This window comes from Talpa occidentalis, unplaced genomic scaffold, assembly GCF_014898055.3.
Source record: "Talpa occidentalis isolate TD23 unplaced genomic scaffold, MPIMG_talOcc4v2.1 talOcc4.15, whole genome shotgun sequence".
NCBI classification, from domain to species: Eukaryota; Metazoa; Chordata; class Mammalia; order Eulipotyphla; family Talpidae; genus Talpa; species Talpa occidentalis.
The window spans coordinates 29,461,262-29,473,789 of NW_023601543.1; the positions used below are offsets into that span (position 1 = coordinate 29,461,262).

At 36.3% G+C, this 12,528-nt stretch overlaps 1 protein-coding gene across 2 annotated transcripts in view; it reads right to left on the reverse strand.

Annotated features, from left to right (window-relative positions):
- The window catches only part of RADX (RPA1 related single stranded DNA binding protein, X-linked), a 54,891-nt gene that overhangs the window by 21,217 nt on the left and 21,146 nt on the right, over nt 1–12,528 (reverse strand). For both annotated transcript variants that reach the window (XM_037512131.2, XM_037512129.2), the window contains one exon: nt 11,965–12,131. In XM_037512131.2, the coding sequence (XP_037368028.1) occupies nt 11,965–12,131 (167 nt within the window). The remainder of the gene's footprint in view (nt 1–11,964; nt 12,132–12,528) is intronic.

Genomic DNA, 12,528 nt, shown 5'->3' on the forward strand with positions numbered 1-12,528 from the left:
ACATTTTATAGTTGTGGTTTCAGCTTTCATCAATCACTGAACATAAGGTATTTATAGAAATTAGTAAACTGAAAATATCAACTGAGAGAAATCTAAATAACCAAAAAGAGTTAAATGATATGCATTTTGAGAGCCTTGAACAACACATATACTTTCTAAAATATGATTATAAGGTGATATTTTCCATCTAAAATATACAATAGGAGAAATAATTTTCTAAAGTCTAACATCACCATTATATTCTACAACGCTTTTAAAATGTGGCTTAGGAGATTTTCACTGGAATATAAATAATCATTTATTTGTATAACTTAAATGTCTTAAAGGTGGGGAGTTAAATGACCAAATTGGAGGTATATGTCTATCAGTAACAACTGAACATACTGAAAGAAAGAGAGATCATAAATAAAAAGACAAGAAGTACAGAAGGATAACTAAAGACAGAAAGGGAAAAGAGGGCTTTAAGAAGAAAAGATAAAAATGAGTAGCAGCAGAATATTATAAAAATCATGTCAGAAGCTATATGATAGGTGTGCTCTAACCTTGTGCTTATCACCCATTTATTCACCTTAGATAAATGTCTCATAGAATTTATGGTATACCATTCCCTCATCTATGTAACAGGATTATAATTAATATTATCATGGCCTTACAAAGCATCTTTCATGCAAATGATTAAAAATATTCAATTTACACACACATAAATTTCTTCTGTATTTTTTTTAAGATTTATTTTTATTTACTTATGCATACAAGAACTGGGGTGTAGGCCAGAGGTGCGGGGGGTGGGTGGGTGAGAGGATTCACCAGAGACAGAGTGGGGAGGAGAACAGGCAGATCTACTGAAATAACACTGCTGAGGGGAGCAGCGGGCAAGACATGAGAGGTCTGCTGCATCATGTGGGTAGCTCCCTGGCCAGGGATATTACTCATGCTGCAGTGCAGTGGCTGGTGACAGCTTGATAGAGCTGAGACTTTAACCCCTGTGTCACCAGGGAGGTTCTAAATTTCTTTCTCTAAAATTGAGGTAATTACCCTCTGCCTCCCTCACAAAGAAGTTGAGGTTTAAATGAGGTAATGTATGTGATCTTGCATTGTATAATGAAATGCTCTATACAGTCAACTACAACTAATGACTACAATCTAAGAAAACAGAATACACTATACAAAAAGTATAAGAACATAAAAGATTTTTGAGAAATTGCTAATATAAGCAAAGTAGAAATAATTTATAATAATGTTAAAGTCTTTCATGATCATTAATTCAAATTAGCAAATGTTTTTCAGGCAATAATCGTTATTTTAAAACCTTTTCTATAGTACTTCTGCTTTTCTCAGGAGGAGACATTGAAATGATTTTTAAGGATTCATCTAACCATGATATGGTTCACTTTCTCTCTTTAAAGGATAAATATTATCAATATAATAAAATGGAGAGGTATTACTACACTTACTACATTTTAATTCTCAGTGTTAATTTTTGAATGACTTGATGTATTTCAACAATATTTTAATATCTAACAAATAGTATCATGGTTTGCAACCGACTATTTGAATAACAATGGTAGATAATATAAGCATTTAAATCATGGTATTTACTACTACTACTGAACTGTGGCACAATAAAGAATATGTCTGCCCTTTGTCCCCAGTTCCTGGCACAGAGTTTCACAAACCTTTGGAACTTCCTTGTGATAGGGGTATACTTCCTATGTTAATTGGGTGACTCATAGTGAGCCACCAGATAGCTTGAATACAGGAATGGCTTCCAGAAAGATCAAGCATGACAGAGCCAGCCCAACATCCATGGAGGGGAGGGGAGTTGAAGAAAGAGGTCAATCACATGGTCAATGGCTTACTCAAGCGTATCTAAGGCTTTGTGAAACTTTGTGGTTGGTGAGCACACTAATGTGCCAGAAGAATGACATGCCAATATTCCACAAGGAGGAATTACAGAAGCTCTGGGTTCCCTCTCATACCTCACTCTATGTATCCCTTCATTTGACACATCATGATTTGTATCATTATACAAAATATAACACACATATAACAAAACTGTGATTTTTAGTGTTTTAATGAGTTCTGTGTATCATTCTAGTGAACTACTGAGTCTGAGGTGGGGGGTTGTAGAAACTCCTGAATGTATAGTCAGTTGGTTGGAAGTGTGGGTAGCTTGGGGGCCAGACAAAATATGTCTAGCCTCTGAAGTAAGGGCAGTCTTGTGAAAGAGTAAGCCCTTATACCTATAGAGTCTGATGCTAACTCTGGGTAGTTAGCGTCAGAACTGAATCACAGTACAGCTAATTGGGGTGGAAACAATAAAACTATTGATAAATGAACTCAACAGACAGTTTTAGTGGCAGACTGGAAACAAAGAGTAAATGGAGAGATATGCCAATAGAAAACATATAAACTAAAGCACAGAACGAAAAAAGTGAGTGAACAATGTATATAAGCAGAAAGGATATTTGAAGATAATGGCAGACCATTTTCTTGAAACCGATAAAAGACATCAATCTACAGATTCAATAATCTCAGCAGTTGCAAAGTAGAAAAAGGCATTTTAGAGAGACCTGGAACCTAGTAAAAACATCCTTGTGAAATAACAATGTTTTAGACAAATAAAAACTGAGAGACATCGGCAAACTGCATTGAGAGGAATTCATCAGTCAGCAGGAAATTATCTCAAGGTAAAGCACGGATATACAGCTAGGAATCAAAAGCACATAAAAATTAGTATGCCCACCATGTAAGAAAGAAAATACAAATAACATATCATGGAAAAGAAAACTCAGACCCGGACAGTTTCTTAGACATGCCTACTAAACATTTAAGAAAGAAATAACACTCATTCTAGGGATCCATGGCAACTTGAAATTCAAGCGATCAATTAATTTAGTAATTGTCTGGAAAGAAGGAAAATAAAACTCAATAGATCAACAGCAGCAGTATAAATATTGGGTAAAATCTGAGTTAGTTATGGGAACAATCAAGCAAATATAATTAGAAGGAAACATCCTTAATAGGATCAAAATTATTCAGTAAATTCCTCAATAATGAAATCTTAAGAAATTTTCCCCTGAGGCTAGAGATGAGAAATATAGCTGAAACAGAGAATAGAATGGTAGTTGCTAAGGGGTGAGGGGTGGGGAAAATGGGAAGATATTGGTCAAAGGGTACAAACTTCCAGTTATAAGGTGAACAAGTTTTGCGGGGGCATCCCTGGTGGTGCAAGGGGTTAAGACTCAACCTATGAAGAGGAAAGGAAATATAAGAGTTATAGGAATACCAGAAGGAGAGGAGAGAGAAGTAGGAACAGAGAAAATTTTCAAAGAGATAATTGAAGAGAACTTCCCAAATGTGAAGAAGGAGCTGAAAATTGATATACAAGAAGCAAGAAGAACACCAAACTTCCACGACGAAAGGAAAAATACAGCAAGACACATAATAGTAAAGCTCCCAAGAATCCAGGACAAGGAAAAAATAATGAAGCTGGCAAGAGGGAAGAAATAGATAACATTCAAAGGAAAGCTAATCAGGCTGACATCAGACTTCTCCGAAGAAACACTACGGGCAAGGAGAGAGTGGAGGGACATAGTCAACAGACTCCAAGAAAACAGATGCCAACCAAGAATACTCTATCCCGCAAAGCACTCCTTCCTCTTTGAAGAAAGAATATGGACCTTCCCAGACAAACAGAAACTCCGGAATTTCATTACAACTAAACCCCCACTCCAAAAAATACTACAAGGAGTCCTAAAGCCAGAACCTCAGAGGGATGAATAACAATGAAAGAAGGCCAAAAAAAAAAAGGTTATTAAAAGAATAAATAAATAAAATCAAAGGAAAGACAACACAATGGAAAATACAGATGTTAACATATCAATATTAACTCTAAATGTAAATGGACTAAACTCTTCAATAAAAAGACACAGAGTTGCAGCCTGGATTAAGAAACAAAATCCAACCTTTTGCTGTCTCCAGGAAACACATTTAGCTACAAAAGATAAAAATAGGCTCAAAGTTAAAGGATGGAAAACAACCTACAAGCAAATGGACCAAAAAAGAAAGCAGGAACAGCTATACTTATATCAGATAAAAACAGACTTCAAACTAAAAAAGATAAAAAGAGACCCCAATGGTCACTACATTATGATCAAGGGACAATACTTCAAGAAGAAATAACACTCATTAACATATACTCACCAAACGAAGGAGCACCAAAATATATCAGACAACTGTTGTCCTCTCTGAAAACAGACATCAGAGAAAACACATATGTAGTGGGAGACTTCAACACACCACTATCAACAATGGATAGATCAACAAGACAAAAAATAAGTAAAGAAACCAAAGCTCTAAATAAGGACCTAGAGCAATTGGGCTTAACAGACATCTATAGAACACTAAACCCCCAAAAAACGGAGTACACATTTTTCTCAAGCGCACATGGATCATTCTCCAGGATCGATCACATACTGGGGCACAAGACAAACATCAACAGATACACCAAGATTGAAATCATATCAACCATCTTTTCTGACCATGAAGGCATCAAACTAGAAATAAACCATAAAAAGAAGGCAAGGAACTTTCCTACCTTGTGGAGATTAAAAACCACACTACTGGAAGACCACTGGACTAATGAGGAGATCAAAGAAGAAATTAAAAAATTTTTTGAATTGAACGACAAGGAGGACACCAATATCCTAAATGTATGGATGCAGCAAAAGCAGTAATAAGAGGAAAATATATAGCAATAGAAGCTCACATCAAGAAACAAGAAAGAACTCAAAGAAACAACCTAATCTCGAAGCTCAAAGATCTAGAAAAAGAACAACAAAAAAACCCCAAAACCAGTAGAAGAAAAGAAATAATAAAAACCAAAGCAGAAATAAATGAAATTGAAACTAAAAAAACAATCCAAAAGATCAATGAAACCAAGAGCTGGTTCTTTGAAAAAATCAATAAAATAGACAAACCCCTAGCCAGGCTCACAAAGGAAAAAAGGGAGAAAGCACAAATAAACAGGATCATCAATGAAAGAGGAGAAATCACAACAGACACAGCAGAAATCAAAAGAATAATCAGTAACTACTATGAACAGTTATATGGAAACAAGTTTAACAATCTAGAGGAGATGGACAAATTCCTACAACTCTACAATCACCCAAAGATAGATAAAGAAGAAATAGAACACCTAAACAGACCAATTACAAGCAGCGAAATTGAAATGGTAATCAAAAACCTCCCCAAAAACAAAAGCCCAGGACCTGGTGGATTTACAAATGAATTCTACCAAACATTCAGAGACGAATTAGTGCCTATCCTTCACAAACTCTTCCAAAAAATTGAGAAGGAAGGGACAATACCAAACACGTTCTATGAAGCCAACATTACACTAATACCAAAACCGAACAAGGACAACACAAAAAAGGAAAACTACAGGCCAATCTCCCTAATGAACACTGATGCAAAAATCCTCAATAAAATTTTAGCTATCAGAATCCAACAATGTATCCATAAGATAATTCACCACGACCAAGTAGGATTCATTCCAGGGACACAAGGATGGTTTAACATCCGAAAATCAATCAACGTTATCCAACACATCAACAAAAAGAAATATAAAAACCATATGATAATATCAATAGATGCTGAGAAAGCTTTCGACAAAGTGCAACACCCATTCATGATAAAAGCCCTTGAAATTCTTGGGATACAAGGAACATACCTCAACATCATAAAGGCCATCTATGACAAGCCAACAGCCAGTATCATTCTCAATGGTGAAAAGCTGAAAGCAATTCCATTAAGATCTGGAACAAGACAAGGATGCCCACTCTCACCACTGCTTTTCAATATAATACTGGAAGTCTAGCCAGAGCAATAAGACAAGAGAAAGACATCCAAGGAATCCAAATAGGAAAAGAAGAAGTCAAACTATCACTATTTGCAGATGATATGATATTATACATAGAGAACCCCAAAAACTCCACAGAAAAACTAATTCAACTCATCAGTCAGTTCAGTAAAGTGGCAGGATACAAAATCAACACGCAAAAGTCAGTAGCCTTCCTATACACAAACAATGAATCGAGAAGAAGAAATCAAAAAAACCATCCCTTTAGTTATTGAAACAAAAAAATCAAATATTTGGAATAAATCTAACAAAAGAGGTAAAGGACCTATACAAAGAAAACTATAAAACACTGTTAAAAGAAATAGAAGAAGACACAAAGAAATGGAAAACATCCCCTGCTCATGGATTGGAAAAATGAACATTATTAAAATGGCCATCCTTCCAAAAGCAATATACAGATTCAATGCTATTCCAATCAAAATTTCAATGTCATTCTTCAAAGAAATAGAACAATTATTGATGAAATTCATATGGAATCACCAAAAACCCCGAATAGCCAAAGCTCTCCTGAAAAAAAAAGAAGGGAATGGAGGCATCACACTCCCAGACATGAAACTATACTACAAAGCCATAATCATCAAAACTGCATGGTTGGAACAAAAAGACATACAGACCAATGGAATCGAATAGAAAATCCAGAAATAAACCCACAGATTTATGATCAACTAATCTTTGACAAAGGAGCAAAGACTATGCATTGGAGCAAAGAAAGTTTGTTCAATAAATGGTGCTGGGAAAACTGGGTCACTACATGCAAAAGAATGAAGCTTGACCACTACCTCACACCATACACAAAAATCAACTCAAAATGGATTAAAGAACTAGACATAAGACCTGAAACCATAAATACATAGAAGGAAATATAGGCGAAACACTACGGGATTTGCACATCAAAGACATCTTTACAGACACATCACCCAAAGCAGTGATAGTGAAGGCAAAGATAAACAGCTGGGACTACATCAAATTAAAGAGCTTCTGCACAGCAAAAGAGACAATAACAAAAACAAAGAGAAACCCACCAACTGGGAGAACATTTTTTTTTTTTTTTTAATAAATTTTATTGTTATATTCCCCATACAATTGCAGCCCCCCCATTCTGACCCCAATCCCTCCCCTCCCGCCCCCGCCCCCCTAAAAGTGTCTCTGGTTCATAGTTTTTTGTTGATTTTGATTTTCACTTTCTTATAGTTATCATTTCCTGGTCCCTTATTTAAGTTTTCTAGATTCTTGTTATGAGTGAGACCATCCGATATTTTTCTTTTTCTTTTTGGCTTATTTCGCTGAGCATGATCCCTTCCAGCGCCATCCATGTTGCTGCAAATTGCATGTGTTTATCTTTTTGAATGCTGAGTAATATTCCATGGTATATATGTACCACATCTTCTTGATCCAGTCATCTATTTTTTGGGCATTTGGGCTGTTTCCAAAGCTTAGCTATTGTAAACAGTGCTGCTATAAACATAGGGGTGCAGGTGTTCTTTGGAATTGATGTTTCTGTGTCCTTTGGGTAAATACCTAGGAGTGGAATTGCTGGATCATATGGAAGCTCTATGTTTAGTAGGTCCAGAAATCTCCACACAGCTTTCCACAGTGGTTGGACCAGTTTGCACTCCCACCAACAGTGCAGAAGAGTTCCTTTTTCTCCACACCCTCGCCAACATTTGTTGTTGCTAGTTTTTTTAATATGTGCCATTCTCACTGGTGTAAGATGGTATCTCATGGTAGTTTTGATTTGCATTTCCCTGATGACAAGTGATGTTGAACATTTTTTTCATATGCCTGTTGGCCATTTGCATTTCCTCTTCAGAGAAGTTTCTTTTAAGCTCTTCTGCCCATTTTTTGACTGGATTATTTTCTTTGTTGTTGTTGTTGCAAAAATAACATTTTTGCACCCAACACTAATGATAAAGGACTGATCACAAAAATCTGCAAAGAGCTGACGAGACTCAACAACAACAAAGAAAATAATCCAGTCAAAAAATGGGCAGAAGAGCTAAAAAGAAACTTCTCTGAAGAGGAAATGCAAATGGCCAACAGGCATATGAAAAAATGTTCAACATCACTTGTCATCAGGGAAATGCAAATCAAAACTACCATGAGATACCATCTCACACCAGTGAGAATGGCACATATTAAAAAAACTAGCAACAACAAATGTTGGCGAGGGTGTGGAGAAAAAGAACTCTTCTGCACTGTTGGTGGGAGTGCAAACTGGTCCAACCACTGTGGAAAGCTGTGTGGAGATTTCTGGACCTACTAAACATAGAGCTTCCATATGATCCAGCAATTCCACTCCTAGGTATTTACCCAAGGACACAGAAACATCAATTCCAAAGAACACCTGCACCCCTATGTTTATAGCAGCACTGTTTACAATAGCTAAGCTTTGGAAACAGCCCAAATGCCAAAAATAGATGACTGGATCAAGAAGATGTGGTACATATATACCATGGAATATTACTCAGCATTCAAAAGAGATAAACACATGCAATTTGCAGCAACATGGATGGCGCTGGAAGGGATCATGCTCAGCGAAATAAGCCAAAAAGAAAAAGAAAATATCGGATGGTCTCACTCATAACAAGAATCTAGAAAACTTAAATAAGGGACCAGGAAAATGAATAACTATAAGAAAGTGAAAATCAAAATCAACAAAAAACTATGAACCAGAGACACTTTTAGGGGGGCGGGGGCGGGAGGGGAGGGATTGGGGTCAGAATGGGGGGCTGCAATTGTATGGGGAATATAACAAAAAATTTATTATTTAAAAAAAAAAAAAAAGACTCAACCTATGAAGCTGTCCACAGCCACTGCAGCACGAGTTCGATCCCTGGCCAGGTAGCTAACCCACATGGCACAGCAGATCTTTCCTGACTCACCCGCTGCTCCCCTCAGCAGTGTATTTCAGGAAATCTGCCTGTTCTGTTCCCCACTATGTCTCTGGTGAATCCTCTCACACCACCCCACACCTCTGTCCTGTACCCCAGTTCTTGTATGCGTAAATAAATAAATCTTTAAAAAAATAAGTTTTGTGCATCTAGCATATAGCAGGATGACTATAATTAACAATACTGTATTTCAGACTTGAAAGTTGCTAAGAGAGTAGATCTTAAAGGTGCTTACTAAAAAAAAAAATTACATGTGGTGATGGATATGTTAACTAACCTTATTGTGGTAATCACTTTGTAATATATGTATATATCAAATTATCATGCTGTAGATCTTAAACATAAATGTTATACATAAATTATATCTTAAAATAGCTGTACAAAATGAGATGAATTGTCCTTAGACCACTAAAAAAATATAAAGAAGTGAGACATTGATGGTTTCTACCACCAATCCTATTCAACATTGTAGTAGAGGTCCTCACCAATAAAATGATGCACAAAAAAAGAAGTAAAAGGCAAAATGATTGGAAAGGAAGATATGAACTATAAATATTTGTAGATTACATGATTCATGCAGAGAAAATCTAAAAAGCCCTACAAACTTTTAGAAGAGAATTGATCGAGACTGCTAGAAGTTCAGAATACCAACAAAAAATGCTGTCTGTGCATGGTTTCTATAAAAGATTGGAGTTTAAAAAAATATTAAAATATAAAATGTGTCTGTACTACAATTGCTTTTATCCTTTTTATTATTCTCTTAATATTCTAGCTACTTTAAAGAAACCAAAATTGTTAATTGCATGCAATTCATAAAGGATGCTATTTCTACAGAAAAGATACATGTTTAACAACTGGTAAACAAATAAACTGTAGATTATAAAATAAAATATCTTTGCATAATTGCCCATTTTAAACTCATTTAAATTAATCTTGCTAAATATGGGACTTAAGAGGGCTTCTGTTATATATATATATATATATATATATATTTATATATATGTTAAATTGTGTTACCTCCCTACCTCCCCAATCCATGTTGAAGTACTAAACCCAGTAGCACAGAGTGTGACCTTATTTGGGTACAGGGTTGCTGAAGATGCAGTTAGTTAAGACAAGATCATACTGAAGTAGGGTGGAGCCCTGGTCCAATATAATGGCTATCCTTATAAAAAGGGAAATTTGGACACAGACAAGCTAAGGAGTGTCAAAGATTGCCAACAAACCAGCAGATGCTAGAGGAGCAGCAGGGGGCAGACTTTTCCTCACAGTCCTCAAATAGAACCCACCCTGCGGACGTCTGTGTCTTAGATTTCTAGCTCCTAGAAATTTGGGAAAATAAATTCCTATTGTTTAAGCTGTGCCAGTCTGTGGCACTTTGTTATACCAGCCTTACCAAGAAGTGGGGTGCCACTGCAACAAATAATTAAAAATATGGAAGTGACTCTGGAATTTGGTATTATCTAAAGGCTGAAAGATTTTTGAGGTGCATAATAGAAAAAGCCTAGAGTGTCTTGATAAGAATGTTGGCAGAAATAAGAATTTTGAAGGAAAATCTGTTGAGGGCTCAGAAAGAAGAGTGCTATAGAGGAAGATTCTCGTGAACAGAATTTTGCTAGAAATATGAATGTGAAAGATGCCTCTGGTGAGGTCTGAGACAGAAATAAGGATTATTGGGAACTGGACAAAAGGTGATCCTTGGTGTAAAATGGCAGAGAACTTGGCTAAATTGTGTTTGATGGAAGAAACGTGAAATTTGAAAGCAATAAACTTGTATATTTAGCTGAATATATTCCTAAGCAAATTGTTGAAGACAAAGCCTGGTTTCTCTTTGCAGCTTATAGTAAAATGCAAGAATGGGAAGTTGAAAAAAATTGTAAAGAAAGCAGGAATCAGCTCTTCAATATTTAAAAAATTCTCAGCTCTATTCACGGTGCATAAAAGGAGAACGTTTTCTCTGGAGAAAACACCAAGGGTGTTGCTGGACAACCATTTGCTCAAGAGATTATGCTAGTGACTTGTGGATCTAGTCAACCATCTCAGTAGGCATTCTGCAGTTAAGTAAGGCTGTTGAAACTTCTGGGATCCTTCAGTCAGTAAATGAACCAAGAGACAGCCAGCTACCATCACGTGTCATCCCTCAAGAAAAGGGAAGAATGACGTTGAGGGTAAGGCCACTTCTGCAGTCCTAGAGGGCAAGGCCACCACTCAGGGCCATGGCAGTGTAGCCACCATCCCGATGGGCCCAGTGGACCCAGTATTGAACCAGAGAGGATAATTCTTGAGTCTTAAAAAATCAATTGGAATTGGCTCTGCTAGGTTTCAGAGCCATGGTCCCTTCATTTCTTCCAACAGCTCCCTTTTTGAAGGGGGGTGCCTAGTCTAGGCTTCTTCCACTCTTGTATTTTGGACAAATAACATGTTTGGTTTACAGAAGGCAAAGATTTTGCCTCAGGTAGAATAACTCCACATATCATCTTTACATGATTCAGATGAGTATCAGATGAAATGTTCAAATGGGTATGTGGCGATGGGGTAAATGTATTTTGCACGTGATGTGAATTTTGCAGGTCCAGAGGGCATACTAGAATGCACTGAATTATATTTCTTCCAAATACCAACACAACTATCATTATGTAACCAAGTATATTTTTAATGACCCTTAGAATGTGATCTAATTTGGAAGCAGTCTTTGACAATATAATTAGGTAATTAAAGATGAGGCCATCATGAGGTAGACCAGTACCTGATATCCTTATAAAAAGTGAATATTTGGATCTAGATATGCACACAGAAACAACGTCATATTAAAAAGAAGACAGAGACTAGGAGGCTGCTTCTCTAAGCCAAGGACTGACAGAGAAATTGCCACAAAAGCACCAGAATCTTAGGGGAGAGGCATGGAACAGATTTTTCTCCAGAGCCCTCAGAAGGAACCCACTCTGCTGATATCTTGACCTTGGACTTTTAGCTTCCAGAACAGTGAAACAATAAATTTTTGTTGTTTAAGCCACTCAGTTGTGTTACTTTGTTATGACAGCCTTAGAAAATGAAACCAGCTTCTAGTACAATTGTTCATATTATAGGATAGAGACAAATCAAAAGAAAATGAATACGCTGCTATGCATATACTTAATAGAAAACACTTACAGTTTGTCATGTGGGCCTTGCAGAATTCTTTTTTTGGCACTAGGGCTCAAACTTGTACATGTAGCTGGAAAACACTGAGAGCTCATAGGATTATCATCTTGATGCCGTTTACCATCTCTTCCCTGACTCTGACAAGCTGCTTGGGATGTTGAGGGTCGATTAGCATTCTAAAGCCAAAAATTTAGAGAAAACATTTAAAACCAAGTCATAAACTCATTTCTCTCTTAAAAGACTCTAAAATTTTACTGTTTTTCATTATCATAAGAGTTGTGACATAACTTTGCAATCTTAACAGTGCTTTTATAAAGAGTTATCCTAGTCCATGTAATATTAAAATAATTTTAAAAGGTGGTAAGCATAAGTCCTGTTCATATTAGTATAGTGGAAAAGTTTTATTAGATGTCTATTTCCAGATGGATAGTAATCCCAGAAGTAGTTCTTAAAAAGATAAACTCTAGGAAAAAATGAACTTATTTCTCTTGACCGTGTCTAGATTCCAGATGTGGCCTTTACTGCTAGAGCATTTATCTTACAAGAGTCATTGGTATCTCTTACAGAATCTAG